The sequence below is a fragment of the Lutra lutra genome, chromosome 6, assembly GCF_902655055.1.
Source record: "Lutra lutra chromosome 6, mLutLut1.2, whole genome shotgun sequence".
NCBI classification, from domain to species: domain Eukaryota; kingdom Metazoa; phylum Chordata; class Mammalia; order Carnivora; family Mustelidae; genus Lutra; species Lutra lutra.
The window spans coordinates 51,900,614-51,920,977 of record NC_062283.1 but is presented as its reverse complement, the minus strand read 5'-3'; the positions used below and the strand labels follow the sequence as shown (position 1 = coordinate 51,920,977).

At 38.7% G+C, this 20,364-nt stretch overlaps 1 protein-coding gene across 4 annotated transcripts in view; it reads left to right on the top strand.

Annotated features, from left to right (window-relative positions):
• MLIP (muscular LMNA interacting protein) overlaps nt 1-18,402 on the top strand; it is a 250,607-nt gene extending 232,205 nt beyond the window's left edge. For 3 of the 4 annotated variants that reach the window (XM_047733789.1, XM_047733788.1, XM_047733787.1), the window contains one exon: nt 18,072-18,402. In XM_047733789.1, the coding sequence (XP_047589745.1) occupies nt 18,072-18,077 (6 nt within the window). In that variant the 3' untranslated portion in view covers nt 18,078-18,402. Of the gene's footprint in view, nt 1-8,306; nt 8,361-18,071 lie in introns of all 4 variants that reach the window. The other variant, XM_047733786.1, reaches the window with a different exon arrangement.
• The last annotated feature ends 1,962 nt before the right edge of the window (nt 18,403-20,364 follow it).

The following is a 20,364-nucleotide window of genomic DNA, read 5'->3' as shown; positions in this document are numbered from 1 at the left end:
CACTAGTTTGTGAACAATGTGAGTCCTTCCCAACACTCTCACCATGTCTGTCATACACCTTTAACTGTCAGCATACCCACTGCCTACCTGCCATCTTGCCCTAGCTCTTTGATCCTGCAGTGCCTCCTACAGCTTGGTCTTAGATCCCAGCCATTCATGAAGAATTCTTTTTTCTTTTCTTTTTTTTTTTTTAATGATTTTATTTATTCATTTGACAGCGAGAGACACAGCAAGAGAAGGAACACAAGCAGGGGAAGTGGGAGAGGGAGAAGCAGGATCCCCGCTGAGCAGGGAGCCCAATGCGGGGCTTGATACCAGGACTCTGGAATCATGACCTGAGCTGAAGGCAGACGCTGCTGAATGACTGAGCCACCCAGGCATCTCTCCTGAGGGATTCTGACAGGAATTCTTGCTCTCCTGATTCTTAAAGGCAGATGGTCCTCAGCTCATCTGCCTACTTCTCATTCACAGAGCTTCTCCCTCTTCAACCCCCTCCTTACATACTCAAAGATGCTGCTAGGAGTGTAGTGTTAGGGGAGAGCAGGTTGGGGTCTGGTAGGGGGTCTCTGGGGGTCCAGGGGAGCACAGATTGGCCCCATCACATTTGTGCCTGTTCTTCCTCTTAAGAAACACTTTTCCAAATTTTTATAATACATCGACTGACATCTGTTGACACGCTCCTGAGTTCTGGGATAGGTTTCTTGCAACTTGGGATAACCAGTTGCAAATTAGGAACAGCTGGGATGAGATTAAAGCAGGACAGGAACTGAAAAAAAAATTATGAGGCTGAGTCTTAATAGAGAGCTGTTTATTTTTATGATATATCCCATTGGGATAAAATAGCTAATAGCCCTCAGAGTCTATAGAAAAGAAAGAACAAGGGGAGAAAGATACTACACCAACACTGTCTTTTGTGAAGAAAGAGACATTTGTTTATGATTGCATTAGTGTTAGTATGATATTGACAATTGAAGTGATGTTTTGCCTGTAGTAGCAAGCAACTAATTGTGTCCTTGAAGGCTAGAGGAAAGACAGAGAACAAATATGCTTCCTTGTCAATTCCAATTTCAGTTTCTGGAATTTGAGTCCAAAAAAATGCTGTTGGAATATAGATCTTGTTCTATTTTCATTACAACCTGGGAGCTGTGCAATGCAAAAAGTGAATTGCGTAGTTAATCCCCTCAAGGAAGTGGTTTTCTAGTTGAGAAAGAAGCAACTCTAGATGAAAAATGTGGATAAACACAGGGATGTGGTACTTGTTTTCAAAATAGGCTGAACACAGAGTAGATGAGAAAAAAAAATCCATTAAGCTGCCCTTTAGAAAGTGGTCTTTAGAGGAAGGAATTCTAACTGTCCCAAGTCTGTACCTCCTGGGATGAAAGAGAAAAGGCCAAGAATAAAAAATAGTACAATTTGGAAATGTTCAACCAGATCTCAAAAGACCCATTACAAAGATCAAAGCAGAAAATTTCTGTTTTCTTACTGGTATTAGAGTGGTTTCAGACTTACTGGTACTTAGACTTCAATATAATGACATTAATGATCAACACTTAATAGCAAGCTTTCTCTGGGTTTATGAAACAAGGAACATGTATCAAATTCCAACTGAGTTTATGATAATACTGAAGGAATACACAAAGGGATATTGTGAAACTTAATAGTATTTATAAAAGTTCATACAATGAGCAAGTGTCATGGTTAAATACTGATATTAAGGATTCCAGGAACAGTCTATGGAGAGTTCATTTTTACCATTGCTAGAGGCACCAATTCTACCTCAGCTATGGCTTGGGAGATTCCAAAAATGAAGGAGATTCCAAAACAAAGAACTTTTTGTCTGAGACAGCATCATTTATCAATAAACAGGGTTGTGGTTACACAGATTCACCAAGTTATCCAAGTAGAAGGAGGTACTGGAGCTCATCTACTTAGGGCCCAGATTTTAAAGATGAGGAAACCAAGGCCCAGAGACAAAGAGGTGTTCCCTAAGTCACACAGGGAGTTAATGGCATAAGGCGAAAAAAAAAAAAAATTTATAAGACTTTAAATAATCTCTACACTGAATAGAGGCTTGAGCTCAGGGCTCAAATTATTACCCTGAGATCAAGAGTCACACATTCTACTGACTGAGCCTGCCAGGCACCCCTGGCATGGGCAAAAATTTTTTTTTTAAGATTTTACTTATTTCAGAGACAGAGCATGCAAGTGTGCACAGGAGAGTGTGGGGAGGGGGAGGAGCAGAGGGAAAGGTAGAGGGAGGAGGAAAGAATCTCTAGCAGACTGTGAGCTGAGTGTGTGGAGCCTCGTGCAGGTCTCGGTCCCAAGACCCCGAGATCATGACCTGAGCCCAAACCAAGAGTCTGACTGATGCTCAATCAATTAACTGAGCCATGCGGCAACCCTGGCATGGGAAAATTTTTAAAACTTTTGGGTATCACCAAAAATAGATGCCACACCCTTAAATTCTAATAATATATATTTAAATTACTGATGTTCTGGAATTTTAAAAAATATTTTAGGCTAGGGCAGATGAGCTCTTCAAGACATATGGGTAGGAGGTTTCTGCCATCACTGAGAGCAGGTTTTTCCTCAGAGCACAACAGCCCTCAATAAGGGAAGGCTTGGAGCATGGCCCGTTTTGTACAAGGCATAGACTCTTGAGCACTGAAGTTGATCAATTAGGATTTGGTGCACAACTGCTAGGGTACAATGGGCCCTAGCCTTCAGCAGCTCAAAGTCTTTATGGGAAATGAGACAAACCGTATTAAGTAGTTTTCATTCACTTAACAAGCATTTGGAAGGGCTTCCTCTTTTCCATTGTAAGTGGAGTTGGGGTATGCAAAATCCCTGTGTAGCCTCAGTTTCTGATGTCCTCCCACTCACTGTGCACTCTGAATTTTCTCCCTCTCTTCCCTTCAGCGTAATTTCTTTTCAGCGATGAACCCCGTATTCACTCTTTATACCCGTTCTCCCTTAGGACCCTTCTTTAGATTCAGTCTCTTGGAAAGAGAGTCCTTCATCCTTCTAGACCAGGTCATATTTCTGTTTTGAACCTTTTATTTCCTAACACATTATTTTGTGTTTGTTTCTCTATATTCCTGATTAAATAATTAAGATCTGTCTCTTCCACTAGTCTATGGTCTCTAAGGGTAGGGACGATGGCTTTTTGATCACCTTTATATCCCTAACACCTAGCAACATGTCGGGCACACTAGCAGGTAACTAATTAAAAAGATCTGTGGTAAATTATGTAATTATATGATTGCATTACAGCTCAATTGATTAGGACATTTTGAATATAGTTAATTTCAGTTGTGAGTAGATAAATATTTGAAAACTATCAATGCCCTCAGTTCACACAAAAATGTTGGCTGTAGCCTCCTTACTCAACCTGTGGTAGCATTGCCATCAGTTGAGAGCCAGTTAGAAATGCAGGGTCTCAGGCTAACTGTGTTGCAATGTAGAGATGATAAGACTCCCCAGGTATTTTCTGTGTCCTGGGTTATGTTGTAAGTGAGGGATTAAGAACTCAAATGTTTTCTTTGCCCAGGCAGATCCCCCAAATGAGTGAAGCAAGCCAGTTATATAGGTAGAAACATGATAGCAAGTGACTTCTGACCCTGAGTCTCCTCTTAGCAGGATGGAGGGGACTGTGTTGACGTGAAGACCTTCAGCTTCATCAAATATAGCCAGGTTGCTCTACAGATCTAGATGTTTGCAGGGCCTGTGTTGTAAGACCTTTAAGCGATTCAAGAGAAACCAGAAACACAGACCTGCATGGAGAGTTGGTAGGCTTCAACACTGACAGCTAAATTCAATTCCTTTTCAGGCAAAAGAATTGTGAGGGTCAAACAGAAGACATGTGTATGATAGTTCTAGTTCCAAGGTCCCTGGTTTGCAAAATCTCCTATAAATGAGGAGTTTTTAGGAATGCAATAACATGTCCTAATTCCTCACTAATTCAGAATTCTTTAATTTTGCAAGTCAGAAAATCCTCTTTTCTCTCTCCATCTCATTCATTCTTTCTTTCATTCATCTACTTACCTGGTAGTCATTCAGTTGTATTTGCTATTGAGTGGGTCCTGTGCCAGGTGCAGAGGACCTAAAAATGAATAACCCATAATCCACATGACTTCTAAAGGCTTATGCTCTCCTAATGGCAATGTCATACTTAGGAAACTCATTTTATGTTGGTAGTGCTACAACAGTTTGTCACATCTATTTTTGAGAGATGTTCTTAGGAAGCTTGCACTATAGCTGGAGTGGTCTACAGTCTAGATGGTGCAACAGGAGTAGATGGTACGGCTTTCCCAAGACAAAAGGCGTGAAGAAGATTTATGAGATGTGGTTCAGCAGAAAAACAATCCCAAAGGACTGAATTCTTTTTTTTTTTTTTTTAAAGATTTTATTTTTTTAAGAGAGAGAAGGAGAGAGAGAGGAGGGCCAGGTGGAGAGGGACAAGCAGACTCCCTGCTGAGCAGGGACCCTGGGATCATGACGAGAGCCAAAGACAGATGCTTAAACAACTGAGCCATCCAGGTGCCTTCCAAAGGGCTGAAATCTGAATAGCATTTGTAGCACCCTTGGCAATTTTAAAGTGTTAACATTCCTGCAGCACTTTCTCAGCTTTGTAATTTCTGGCAAACAAGAAAACCTTCTTCATCTTTGTGCAGGAGGGAGAGCTTCCAACACCAAAGCGAGAGCTTTGAATTCCATTTCTTAGGTAGAGTCAAGACTTAATGAAGTAATTTAACCACATTTGGCATATTTCCTTTTTTTTTTTTTTTCCTAGTTGTCCAGGTTCTCATTTCTCCTGTTGGTTTGAGGGCATTTATCTGTCTTTGTTAGAGAAGTTCACATTACCTTGGGAGAAGCAGTGACATTTCTGAGAAAGCCACACTGGTAACAAACACTTCAGGAGGCTTTATATCAGGTTGGTAGCAGCTGTGATTAAGAGCGTAATAAAAATCAACTGAACATTTTATTCAAATACCACTTGTTGATTATCCCACAGTAGTGAGTGAGTAAAGGTCTAATTAATCTGTTATACAATATCCGGGGCATGAGTTTCCATCCAGGAAACAATATGTTTTGTCTCATTTCACCTGAGCTTTTTATTTCATGGTTCCTCCTGTGTTGAATAGTGTTCTGATGATAAAATTAGTAACTTTTTTTTTTTTTTTTTTTTTTTAGGCATAATGGTAATTTGCTTTCCAGAACACTTATAACCAAGTAAACAGGCTTGGATAACTATGGCCTTCAGTATACTCCTACTCTCTGGATAGCACACCACTCACTTACTTAGAATTTATTTCATTTAGAAAAATTTTTTTTTAAGCAAGCTCTATGTCCAACATGGGGTTCGAACTTATGACCCTGAGATCAAGAGTTGCTTGCTCTACTGACTGAGCCAGCCAGACACCCCTGTAGAATTTACTTTAATGTTTTAGTTTCACTGTCTCCCTTCTGATTGTGAGAAGATTTTCACAGCATGTTTTATTGACCCCCTCCGCCCCCACACTTAGCCGCTCTAGCCCTCGAGCACTACAAAATGTCTCCATTCAGCAGACGTATCACCATTCAGCATTATTTCTCTCCAGTGCTTCAGTGTGTCTTCCCGAATCAGTATCATCAACATGTCTACCTGATGCTGCTTCACTCATCCTGGAGAGTACGGGGTCTAGAGTCACCCAGAAAAATCTTGAGTCTATTCCATACTCGAAGGCAATGCTTTAATCTGAATTTTCTTCTTGATTCTCTCCCTCAGATTACTTAAATCTTCCAAGTGTCTCCCCGCTCCCCAGCCTTCCGTATTTTGCACATCAGCCAACATAGACTTTTTCTGACATGAAAATCTGATCACACGTGCCCCTTTCCTTCCTTAAAGTACTTCCGTGGTTTCTCACTGCTTGGAGAATGAGCCAGACTCCTCATCTCACACATAAACTCCATTGGATTATGTCTGCAGTGTGGCCCTTCATAGCCACACCGGGCACTCCTGACTGCTTCAGACCTTTGAACCGGGCACTCAGGCCTTTCATATGTGGCTCTTCCTTCTGTGGAATGGCACATAGCCCTCCCTTCCCCTGGTTCCCCATCCTGTCTCCTGAGTACCTTCCTGGTGTACTACCTCTTCATCCTTGCTTTGAAAGCATAGCATGTGGAACTTTCATCCGGATTCCAGTCATGGTTCTGCCACTTACTGGTTCTGGACCTGGAATAAGTGTCATTCTGCCTCTCCGTGCGTTGGTGTCCTCATCTGTGAAACAGGGTAATACTAGTGCTCACCTCACCAGATTGTTGTGAAAACAAAACAAATACATGTGGGGAATTTGTCACATGAGTATATAATTATGATGGCTAAATCTATTAATCTTCAAATATCACATTTTATTTTACATTTGCAGTCAGTTTGAGGATAATACAAAGGCAAAGCTACTATGATAAGCAATCATAGATAGAAGAAAGCATCCCAAAGCCAAACATAAATGATTTGGGGATTACCAATTAATTTGGATTAGTCATTTTCTGTTCTCTTTTGTTGATTAGGGTAATTAACACATAGTTTTTAAAAATTCAAGATTAAAATGAAATGAATTTAAATGAATCAGTACCTATATTGGAAAGAAGGAATGGGATGTAAAAATAGGTATTACATAATTGCTCAATTACCTTTCTAGTCTTAGCTGAACATTTTCTTGGAAGAGTTCCAACATTTTAAAATTTTAGGCTATTTATCCTATTCTATTTTAGGAGACCAGGAGACTGAAAATTTGACATTGTGCAAACTCTGATGGTTTATATAATTACCCTACTGCATAGCCCAGGTATGCTAAAGAGTCTGTTTCCTCCAGGACCAATTACCTGGGTCTAGGGTTTGAAATGATAGTAGGGTCCAGTCCTGAGCCATGCTGAGGATCTCAGGAGACCCTGATGAACAAGAGAAAGTAAGCACTTCCAGCTGATTTCTGGAAAGCTGTTTAGATCTCTCGTTGGCTCTGGGGCCAGATCATGCTTCTATTTAAAGCAATGGCCTTGGGCAGCCAGGCGTCCTGATGTTATGATACCCAGAAGTATCTATTTCATAGTTGGGAACAGAGTGTCATGTTTGGGATTTAGTGAAACTAGAACTTTGGATAAAAACAGGCTCCATTCTTGAAAATCTTCTGGCACAGAGGGAAGGAAGCCTGAAGAAACGTGAAGCAGGATCTCCTTGGCCTTCCCGGCCGCCAGGGATGGCATGGTCCTGGGCCCGAGGCCACCTTGCCAAGTTTCACTGGAGGATTAGGAAGTAGAAGCTCTTCTACTGAGTTACTGATCGTATCAGGACCCTCCTGAGAGTGAAAGCCGGGACAATTATTTTCCTACTCCTGATTTGCCCAGAACAATAACAGAAACAGGGAATGTTCTTGGCACACCGGGTACTGTGGTTACCCTGAAGCTCGAATGAGGAGAGATGGTGAAAGAAAGGGGGCAAACAGATTTATTACAAATGATAGCTCTCCCCTGCTCTTCTTGTGTGTGGGTCCCTCATTCTGCCTCTCTCTTTTTCTTGCATTATCTATGTCTTTCTTCTGCCTTCTTAGGTTTAAGTGTATGTCTAATGCTCAGATGACCCATGCAATAATCAGATTCCTCTCAGAAGCACAAAACCTCTTTTCTGTGAAAATGTCACTGTGTTGTAAACTACATTATAACAACATATCCTAGAAGATTACAATGTTTGTGAAGTCCCTGTACATTGACATTATTACTGTTTGCAATAATGCCCAATGCTTTATGTTCCAACTAAGCATTTACTATCTCTGGAACATCTGCATTTACTGCAGGTCTAAGCACGATTTGTTTCTTTTGTTGGAGCTTTTCAATTTGAAGCCTATTATGAGGGCGGAGACATAACTATAGCTTCATTTCCTCTATGTGAAATCTGTCAGTGTGCTTTAACAATTCATTCATTCAATAAGAAATTAATAAGTTTCTATATTATATGCCAGACACTGTGAGAGTTTATGCGGGACACAAAGATACCTAAGATGTGGTCTCGTGCTCAAAGTATTCACCGCTGCCAATGTGTGTGTGTGTGTGTGTGTGTGTGTGTGTGTGTGTAGACTATCTGCCCTGTTTTTAATTACAAATCAGTTCAAATCAAATGTTTACACTTGGAAGACTCTACTATGATCGGCAAGAATATACATATGTCATTGTTTATATATTTAAATGAAATGTAAACATTTATTTTTCCTCACTTCTACCCCCCCCCCCCCCCCGCCCCGCCCCCATCACATCCTGGGCGTCCTTTCTGTGAAGCTGAGTCATCCAATGGTGGCTATTCCTGAACACGAAACTCTTGATCCAAAGTGGTAAATGTAAGATACAATTAGAGATGTAGTTATCCATTTCCATGTGATACTAGATTGTAGAAATAAATCTTATTTAAAAATATTAATAAGATCGTGCTTTTTAATCCCCTCTTTAAATTTAAATTTTAAATTTTTTATAGATTTTATTTATTTATTTGACAGAGAGAGACACAGAGAGAGAAGGAACACAAGCAGGGGGAGTGGGAGAGGGAGAAGCAGGCTTCCTGATGAACAGGGAACCAGATGTGGGGCTTGATCTTAGGACCCTGGGATCAGGACCAGAGCTGAAGGCAGATGCTTAATGCCTGAGTCACCCAGGCACCCTTTATTCCCCCTTTTATTTTATTTTAAAAATAAAACTAACTGGCCCGCCCACTTTGTTGTGTTCAGAAGCAACTGATACTTGAGTAAGTAAATTTTTGCTTCTTGACATGGAAGGTGGTTCTAGAGGTTCCCATATGTGTAGCATCTTGATCACAAACCAGCTCTTTCTATACCCATGTCCGCCTTGGAGAGTACCACTTTGGATTCATATGCGAAACCCTGTTGCTGTCTTTTGATGGTCAAAGGGTGTCCGCCATACTTATGGTGGGTCTTATGAAGAGTATCACCAGTATCTCCTGGTGTCTCAGTTTCAGCTCATTGGAGAATGTCTGCTGTCACTGAGCCCTGCCCCTGATCCTTTGGTAAATTCTGCTTGTGTCAGGTAGCATGTAGGCAAAAACATGCCAGCTGAAATAGAGTCTCTGATTTTCATACAAATGTGTAGTCACTTTCACATTTTGAGCTGACAAAAAATAAATAAAAAAAACCCCAAACACCAAAACCCCTCTGTATTTCTAGAAATACTATACCAAACAGGCAAAGAAAAAATTCTGTATAGGAATTTTGATTTTCTGTTGATCAAGAGCAAGAATAACTAAACAATGTTTTCTTCTTCTACATCCTTCCAGACAAAGTGGTAAATGTGAGGGGGAAAAAAGTGATTTTTAAAGGACTTATCTTTCAGAAGGGAGTTAAGAGAGCCCATGCTTTCAAATATCCTTGCAAATGAGACATGGTCAAAAAAAGAAACATAATACAAAAGAGAAGTAGGAATAATAGAGTTCTAAATAAAATGTAACTTTTCCCCAAGCAAATTTTCTATAATTTTGGGCATCTTATCCACTTTTCATAAACTGATGTTCCTATTGTTGCAAATTTTAAAACCTTTGTTATATGGGACCATGTGGCTTTCTGCTGTAACATTAGGCATTAAACTAGAAAATTGTGTTATGAATAGATGTGAGTTTGTATCCTTGAGCACATCTTTGATTATTTTTAAATTGGATTATTGGTTCCATGAGTATGGACATATGGGAAAATTTTAATAGATATAGCCAAATTACATTCCTGAAAAATTATAACAACTCACCCTAGAAGGAGGCTGTTTTTATAGCTCCTTTTCTATACTCTTGCCAGGACTGAGAATTATCATAATTGTCAATTTACTGAGAATTTGCTATATGTTGGAATATATTATGTACTTTATATGCTTTATTTTACTTATCTTCACAAAATGAAGTTAAGTACTCTTACTTCCATTTTACAGATGAGGAAACTGAGACTAAGGGAAATCAGTATATTGCCTAAAGTGAAATAGCTGGGAAGTATCTGCTTCATCAGGAATTGAATCCAGATCTGACTGCCTAGAGCCTATACTCTTAAGAACTCTACCGTACTCTGTCCAGCTCTCTATCCAAATCTCTATCTATGCTATCTAAATATTCCCCCCCTTTTTTTTCTTTTTAAGATTATTTATTTGAGAGAGAGAGAGAGAGCAAGAGATCACAAGCAGGGGACTAACAGAGGGAGAGGGAGAAGCAGGCTCCCCACTGAGCAGGGAGCCTGATGAGGGGCTCCATCCCAGGACCCTGCGATCATGACCTGAGCCAAAGGCAGACACTTAACTGACTGAGCCACCCAGGCACCCTAAATCTTTCTTCCTTTTAAAATCATGCCTGGGTGGCTCAGTCAGTTAAGTATCTATCTTTGGCTCAGGTCATGATCCCAGGGTCCTGGATGGAGCCCCAAGGTACGCAGCTCGCTGCTCAGTGGGGAGCCTGCTTCTGCCTCTCCCTCTGCCTGCTGCTCCCCCTACTTGTGCTCTCTCTCTCTCTCTCAAAAAATAAAATCTTAAATAAATAAATAAATAAATAAAATAAAATTTTAAAATATTGATTATTTAAAAGGAATTATTTTTCACATTTCTTTGCATTTAAAGAATTCTGTATTTTTCTACTACTTTTGTCTATTTTGTTTATGCATTATGTTATACATTTATCTACTGGTATGGTAATATCTTTCTTACTGAGTTGTAAACTCCCTTTATATATTAAGGATATTAATTCTTTGTCAAATGTGCTAGCCCTTTCAGTGTGACAGTGGCAGATTATGTAATAGTAAAAATTTGGACAATTATGTCCAAAAATAGAATGAATAAATTTTACACATTTCAGTGAGTGTTTTCCAAACTTTCCCATTTCAGCCATTGACTTAACTTGCTCTGTGTTTCTTGTCACTGATTAATTAGGTTCTTGACTTCATAACCTGCAGAGGCTTATCTTCTCTCCACTCTTAAGCCATTCCTTCTGCCATTTGAGCCTTTTCTATCTTGCATCTTTTTTTCCAAGTAATCTCTACTCTCAACACAGGGCTGAACTCATAACCCCAAGATCAAGAGTCCTATGCTCTACCCACTGAGCCAGCCAGATGCCCCCAAATTTTACAAATTTTACAAATTTTATGCATTTCAGATGAATGTAAAAAGAAATAACCAAATGTTCTTTCTTTCAAACATCATAATTTTGGCTCAAACTCACATAGGCTGTTTCTACACAATAAGAGTGTTTCTACACAGTAATAGAAAATCAATTGGTTATTTAAATAACAAAAACATCCAGTTCAGATAATAAGTGCTGAATTAAGGACTTTGGAATGTGTTGCAAAAAAGAATAGCTTGGGTGCCATATTTGCATTTTTTGCATCAATTATCATAATTTGAGAGACAAAACTTAAAATTAAGCTAGTGGGTAAGATTAACAAAAGATGATTTCAATCTCAGGTTTGGAATATATGAGAGTAAAGAAACTAAAGTTTGAAGTTTAATATTTATGAGAGATAGTACGTTACTGTTGGTATTAAAAGAAATGTAAATAATTAAGCAAAAGACCATTTTATTTTTCCAGTGTGCTATATTTTACTTGTTAGTAATATTGGCACATCTTAGAGCAATTTCACAACTTCTTACAACTCCTTATGGTATGTGGCAGGCTGCAATACCGACCCGTACATTTTCCACAAACCCTCTTATTTTTTTATTTATTTATCTACATGGCACCAACTGAGAACATGATCTGTTTTTAATAAAACAATTCTATTCTTATGACTCTATGGCCTAAGGAGTAACCCATTCCAGTTAAATACCCAGTGAAAATAAAGAATTATAGAGGAAACTTTACTGGATCTCAGAAATCCCCCCCTTGGCTTTTCTTTCATTTCCTAAAGCTAAGTTTGTCTTTCTTACTACCAGAGTCCCACCTCTTATTTTCAGTCATGTTATTTGTAGATAACTAGTTTTTTAAAAATTTGCTTTGTAATTCCTTTAAAAACTAACAGACTTCAGATTTATCTGATTGGATTTGTCCCTTGTTTGTTTGTTTGTTTATTAACATATAATGTATTATTGCTTCAGGGGTACATGTCTGTGAATCATCAGTCTTACACAATTCACAGCACTCAACATGCCACATACCCTCCCCAGTGTCCACCACCCAACTATCCCATCCCTTTCACCCTTGTCCCCTCCAGCAACCCTCAGTTTGTTTCCTGAGATTGAGAGTCTCTTACGGTTTATTTCCCTCCTGATCCTATCTTGTTTCATTTTTTCCCTTGTTTTTATAAATCATATGATTTTAAAAATACACTTTAAAAAAACTAACTCAAAACAACATTTCCAGTTATAATCTAGTTCAGGGGATCTCAACTCTGGCAGAATATTAGATAGACTCCCCTGGGACTTTTTAAAAGCCCCAGTAGCAGGATTTCACTCTAGGCAAACTAAGTCAAAGATCTCTGAAGGAAACAAAGGGAGTGGTTGTTTGAAAATCTCTCCAGGCTGCACAAATGGGTGACAAGAATTGAGATTTTCAAATTCTAGCTCCTTTCTTGATAACCTAGGAAAACAAATAAGTTATTCGATCTCAGAAACAAAAATTTGAAAGTAAAAGCAGGAGAATCCTCAAGAAATTTGTTTCAGGGAATTCTTTGAATTAATAGAAAAAACGGGGTCACATATTTCTGCCTACCATGATATAGATTTAACATGTGCTTTCTTTCACCTGGTAGGATAATTTTGAGAATTAACCCAATTAATTTTGAGAATCTATTCTACATTAAGATTCACTGAAATTTTCTTATTAAAACCTAAGATTTCTTTGTGTTTTCTTTGATATTCCACAAGAGCTTGGAAAATCTTTAGGCTGGGCCAAGCTGAGTGTGGGGAGTTTCATGGGGGATAGTACATTCCAAAGGATTTTTTTATTTAGCATTTTATATGGTACTTTAAAAAATTCTTGGCCAGTGATGAACCCTCATACAAACAGATGAAATCCCTAAATAATTGATTTGACCTGATCAGTTTTCAAAGAAGCTCACTTTCATACTTGTCAATTGTTCACTCACAGCAAGGCAGTAATTCCAAAGTAGGTGTATCTATAACACCATCTCATTTATAGCAAACTCCCTGCCTGAGGTAAACGATTTCCGCGTAGAGTTGCTTAGAAGAAATTAAATTCTAGTTGCAATAATTGTTTCTGATTGTATTTATCATGTCTTGTGAATTCAGCAACTCTTTGATCCACAACTACTCTGTAGCCCTCTTCTATTTCCGCAGGCTTAATTGTGAACGTTGTAGTGGGGGAAGAGATAGAATCAGACCTGCTGCTCTTCACATTGCCTGCTACACGTAGCCCTGGGTCCATTTTATTTTTCACTTGAGGGTCAATTGATTTCCAAAAACATGATTAGATGCAGTTGACTCTGACCTTTTGGATCCACTTGCTCTTAACACAACTTGAGAGCTAATCATTCACCAGCTGCCCATAAACACATACTAGGCAAATTCTTCTCCTGTTTTCTCATTCCTTTTCTGTGCAGAATTTTGATAAACATTTAAGAGTTGGCAAGATAGCAATAGTGCTAGCAAGGTGACTACAACTGATTTGCTGCTGTGGTGCACATAAGCATTTTGTGCCTATTTTATTTCAAATTCCAGAACCTCCATTGATGTTTCAAATTCTAATCTTAGGGGACAGCACATCTCGTTCCTTTATCTCCAGTCTCCAGATGAGAACATAGGGAAGAGAAAATGAGTGTCTTGTCCATGGAAGCCACTCTCATTTTCTGGTTTGATTCAAGGGTAAAAACGAAATTATCAAGAGAAATGGGCCCACTCTGTTCCCTTGAGGCAATTTCCCATAAATGTTATTTCTCAAAATCAGGCTTCGATAAATCCTAGATTGCTGAGTTCAAGGTTGTAATCTCAGGCAGGAACTCAGGATCTGGTTATTATTAACTGCTGATTAAAAGAAAATTCATATGCTTTGATAGACAACTGCCTAGAGAGCCAGAGTAAATTTATCTAATAAACACAAATAACATGAACACCCAAATGGTTAGCCACCCTGCTTAGGTATCCAGGTAGACAAGGCAATGAAAAAGAGAAGGACATTCCTAGTGCAGGTTTGGCACCCCATTGAAATGATTTCTTGGGTTATAAGCCTCTTGCCTGTTTTGGGGAAAAATAATTTTAAAAAATTCTGCTGGCCCAGAAATCATCTTCTTAAAGATAGTAGAGAAAGGAAACACTTTTGTTATTAAATAAGCATTAAACCAGAACGTTATATGTATCACAATCACACAGAGATGGCAAAGACGGGTAGAAATCTCACCCTTCACATAGTCAAGAGGATACAACCCATTATATACACGTTTGTTAAGATAAACAATAATTCAATGCATCCTCAAGTAATGACTTGGCAGTAGTATTTATTATACATAGTTCACCCTAAATTGCCTGGCAATTGGGGCAACCATGTTAGTTAATTGCCTTTATGCCAAGCAAAAGTACACTTTTCATATCTTTATGATAAGAGTTAGTTTTACCACTTGGAGCCAGGTGTCCGCAAAACTTAGCCAAAGTTAGGCTCTTACCCTCTCTCAGAGACTAGGAAACAGGGAAGCTGTCTCATCTGGACATTTTATACAAAGGAATGGTTCTCAAAGGCCTTGAGAAAGACATTGCTGGGTCTTAAAGCTGACAAAATGCCCACTGACTTTTCAGAGGAATGAATATGTATTTCCAAGGGAGTCAATTACAGTGATAAGTTTTTTTAAAGTAGATGCTCTATGAAGGAGGGAGGGAAATTGCTTCCCATATTTTCTTTTATGAAAGATTTATTTATTTATTTACTTATTTATTTTAGTGGCGTGGGGGAAGGAGCTGAGGGAGAGAATCTTCTGAGCAAGGAGCCAGTGCAGGGCTCAGTCTCACCACCCATGAGCTGAAACCTGAGTTGGATGCTTAACTGACTGAGCCACAGAGATGCCCCTCTTCCCTTATTTTCAACAAAGAGAATGAAGCCTCTTCTTTTTAATTCCCTTTGTTCTTTCAACTGGTGGACAAGGGGCAGATTGGCAATCTGAAAGTCTTACTCTGAAGTAGTCAATAAAAAGACGAGCAAGTGTCATTTATTTTTCTTTTCTAGGGACACAGCTGAATCAAATGTAAGAGAGGTGGGGGTTTTGTAAAACTGAGGTCCCTCCTTCAAAGTCATCTCAATAGATTATTGTTGGTTTGGGCATTGTCATGAGTCATGGTAAAGCTGAGCAAAAGTCAGGGAACTAAGTGGACTTACATTCCTCTGTGTGCTAATTTCTCAAGATAAACAAAATAAGATCAGGGCTTATAATTATTTGGAGCTCAGGTTATCCAGATATTAAATATTTTGACCCCAGATTTAATGTGATGCTCTCTGGTATCCGTTATATGTATATTCTCTATCTATCAGGCTACTTTTATAGCACGCTTAATTACTGCATGTTTTATAACTCTGGCTTCTGGACAATAAATTCTGATCTGGATCTTGTGTTTTCACACCGAAGTTAGTAGTTACATAAATGTCCAAAATACATTTAAAATCTTTTGGAAAACAATGAGTATATAGCAATAAGATTATATGTATTTCCTGTAAATAACATTTTTGGGGGAAGTCTGGTTTCATAGTTACAAGGGCACATACGTAGATCGTTTTGCTTTCTTTTGGCAGAGAAAAGTATACATGAATGGTTTTGTATAAGAAGGGGAAAAAACTCACACAGCACATTCTTTTAAGAAATGCTTTCTGTAACATTGGTTTAAAGTTTTACACCCTACATTACTTATTATCCAAAGTTCACTAAAAAAATTGGGATTTGAGTCCCTTCAAAATTATGATGTTTAAAAATGCCTTAAGTTCTTATTTATATTTTCTTATATCCAAAATAAGTGTGTTGTTCAACTGGCAGCGTGAGACAATCCCGAGCCTCAACTACCAGGGGGCTCGTCTGAAACATAAGGATTTATTTATTTATCTTATTAATGAACTTCATCTCTCTGAAATGTCAGACCTTTGTTTTTCCCAAGTTATTGAATGCCGTATGTACTGAGATTGGCAAAGGTAATTAAAGACTTCACAAAATGTCGAAAATCCCAACTCTACCTGTCATAGCATAATGCATCCCTTCAAACTGCGAAACTGTGATTCCAGACATGACTTTGATCTGCCCATGAGTTCAGGAAGAAATGAGAAATAGTGCTGGGTTTGCCAGCATGGTCACAGCGGATGAGCTACCTAGTCCTCTTCGATCTGACTTAATTACTTACATAATTATAAATCGTAAATGAAAAGATTCAGAGGGCATTGAGTCTAGTATTTGACTGAATGTTACTATCCTGTCTGTACTTATATCCTTGCATATCATCTGTTTAAGTACTTTCAATGATGCAGTTGATCATTTATAAGCCAGACACAATATGGGTTTTCATATATGGCCAAGACAGTCTAATGACTACACCACCAACAAAAACAAATAGAAAACACTGGACAAACCAGGGTTTAATTTCAAATGCTGTGGCCTTGGGCACTATATTTAATTTTTTTGAGCCTCAATTTCATTCTCTGTAAAATGAGATCAGGGGATAATGGTAAAGATTTGCATTTATGCATGCAAAGTGCTGAGTGTATAAAATACATAACACTTCATAAGCATTAGCTAAAGGATGATGATTCCTTTAAATCTCTTGCAGTATTAGCTACCAAATGTTGGTACTTTCAGGAAAATCAAATAGAGAGTAGTTTTTGTTTGTTAGAAAAGGAGGAGATGCGATTTAGTCATTTCCTCCTCCTATTTTAAAGCTTTGGAGAACCCCAGATGATGAAAACTACAACTTAGGTATTTCATGACTACTGATTTTCTGTGGCCAGAAAAAATTAGTGCAGTGGTGGAGCTACCCCCTTGTTTTAGTAGCCTTTTCCTTTCCTCCTCCTTCTCATCTAACAAATGTAGTTTCTCCTAAATGATACAGAATGTGTCCACGTTTCACAATTCTGCTTCGCTGCTTGGCCATGCAATACTCAGGTTTCTGGTCTGCTTTACTTAGCCCTTGTACATAGCTGGTGCTTCTTTTGGAGTCAGTTCTCCCAGACCATGGCTTCATCATCCTGTGATCCAGCTCAGGGCAAAACAGGGAGGCTTGCTTACAGAAGAGCAGTGGGCCTCTTCTCTTCTCCACCTGCCATTTTGGAATGCTCCATTGGCACCCAGAAGTATAAAGTTATGGACATCTCCTTCCATTAGTGCCATTTCGTCATTGTTCAATCAGAGTGCTGTTTTAGAACTAAATTTCTCTTCTGCCCTTATCTCTGATACTTTCTTTTAAACTTCCTTTCTTGACTTGTATAATCTACTTAATCCCTCCATTAAGTTTATATCTTCTCTGCTGGAGAGTCCAACCTTGTCAAATAGGAACACATGGAGATGGATGGATAAAGAAATTATGAAAATCACTCCCATGTCACAGAGTAGCATTATAAATCCAGTTGAATCAGTATATGGAACAACAACAAAAACAATAGGAGCCCCACTTGCTGTCTGTCTTTTGTAATGGTCCATTTTGTAAAAGCTGGGATTTGTTCCAGTCCCACTTCTCGTTCCCTCCTTGTCTGAGAGATTACATTCTAGGAAATGGTGGAGTCATCAGCGCTAAAGGAAAGGGATGGGACAGCAGTCAAGTGATGAGTGGGTGAGGGCTTATGGGTGGGATGTGGAAATGCTGTACCTTAAGGCTGCACCAGCCCCCCAAAGCCATCATAACCCTTTGCATGAGGCCAGAGCTGCTTGCTGAACTCTCAAGAGATCAGAGTTTGATGTGAAGGTACAGCTGTAGGTCTTTATTATGCCGTTAATTATGTAACAAGAAAATAGCTCCTAAGGGGAAAATAAAAATTTCCCACTATAAATAATTTTTTATATGAGACTCTATGTCCAAATGCTAATATATACATTTTCAGGTGTATTTTTGGTGTTTTATTTATCTCATCAACCTAACTACTATTTCCTCTTGTTTCGTAGCAATGAAGTTGGAGCAGAAGCTGGAAACAGGCTGCGCTAAAGTTTTCTGGAATGCTGGTGCTAATCACTTGCTAGATTTGATGTTTAATTTTTTTTTTTCCTATGAGTGTTTCCTTTATGAACTGCAGTAGAAGTAAAAAAAAAAAAAAAAAAAAGTGTCCTGCAGGCATATAACATCACAGTACCCTACTAACACCCAGCGTAGAAAAGATTTATCTATAGCTTCTTGCATCACTGTTAGAGCCTTTACTGCCTTCTATTAAGCTGACAACAATATTAACATGCCCCTATATTTAGCTGCCAAATAAAGAAGAATCATGGGTAAATAGAAGAATGGTTGTGACTATTTTTCAACACCACTTTTATTTAATGCATACATTACTTACTGAATCAGGTTTTATTTCCCTTTAGATTGATTGGTTGATTTTTTTATGTGTTAAAAAAATGAGCAACTTTTAAGAAATGAGCCCCTGCCCGCTTTCAGGGGATGCTAATATTCAGAGGTTCATTGTGGTGATCTTGAACATGAGAAAGTTGGCATTTCACATAACTCACACAGTTTTCCTGTTCTGTTTGGGTTCCATGTTACCGGGACAGACCCTGTACTAGGGGCAGTCCAGTGATGTTGAGCTTCGTGTTGTTGGGATGTTCTTCACATTGTGGTTTCTCTGTTGTCACACAATTCTTGTGAAGGCTACTTCTGAGTCAGTTCATTCTTATAATCTTGGGAGCAGTAAAGACCACTGAGCAAAACCATACTTTGATGATAATCCTGGGAGCCCACTCTACAGCATATCTAATGCTCACCATATTGGCCATTGGTCCTAGTCTTGTCTACCTGGTTTCCTTCTTATAACCTTCTGTCCATCTGGGAAGCCTAGAGCAATATGCACTAATCAGGAAACCATGGCAATTCCAGACAGGGGGCTCCTGGTAGCAGGTGAGCCTTGGTAATGGCTCCTCTACTTACTTCTTGCACATAATCCTTGTTCCCTTGGAGCCGGCTCTGTTTGAACCACAGTTCTCTTAGACCACTGCTGCATTACCCCACAATCCTGCCCAAGGCAAAGCAGGGAAAGTTGTCTACCAAAGAACAACTGTTCTTTCTCATTCTCTACCTGCCATTTTTGGAATGATCTACTGTCAGTCATCGATTGGTACCTGGAAATACAAAGCTTTCCTATCATCTCCATTAGCATATGAAGGCAGCAGAGCTTTGGTAAAGCTCTCTGTTCATCTGTCTCTCCCAAAAAACACTATTTCTCTATCAACCTGCTACACGGTTTGAGGCATCACTTTAGAGTATTAGTAACAATTTCATACTCCCTGTGTTCTTCTCATGTGCCAGGCCTCACACCAAGTGCTTCATTTGAATTTAACCTAACCTTCACAATGAGACTGCAAGGTAGGTAATATTATTACTTATATTTTATGTTTGTGAGAACAGATTCTAAAAGATTAAATTGAGCTCATAAGTGGTAGAGGCAGAATTCAAATCCAGATACTCTGACTCAAAGACCACCCATTTATTAAACCTTTCATTCATTCATTCATTCATTTTTTTTTTTTTTTTTTTGTGACCTTGGGTATGAAAAGTTGAGTTTATCACACTTTTCAGTTCATGGCAGACTGCTGTAATAAGTCTGGGCAAGTCCTTCCCCAATGTATTTATTGGCTAGATGATTGATTAACTTTATAAATAATATCTGTCTTTCCTTCCCATGCTATAGGCATACATTCTTATGTGTTTAATGTATAGTCCTACTTACATGTTTTGAAGATGTGCATTGCTTTTGTCTGAATATATAAGAATCATAAATGATATTGTTTCTATTTTGTTTCTTTTTTTTCTCCCAGCACTATGGCTTTTAAGTTCTTGGTTTATTTTTTAAGATTTATTTATTTATTTGAGAGAGAGTGAGCAGGGAGGGGGCAGAGGAATTCTGAGAGGGAGAGGGAGAGAAACTCAAGCAAACACCCAGTTGAGCACAGAGCTGGATGTGGGGCTCAATCCCATGACCCTGAGATCATGACCAGAGCCAAAATCAAGAGTCAGAAGTTTAATCTACTGAGCCACCCAGTCACCCTGGTTTTAAGTTCTATTCACAATGCTCTGTAAATGTCAAATGGATTATTTCTGCACAGCTGTGTTGTATGTTTTCATCACTTATCACTTAGCCACCTGTCCATTGGTAGTCTTCCAAGTTGTTTTCCTCTATCAGGTATGGTTGTGATGCACCACCTTACATTTACTCCCTTGTGGATTTTTTTTTTTAAGATTTTATTTGTTTAT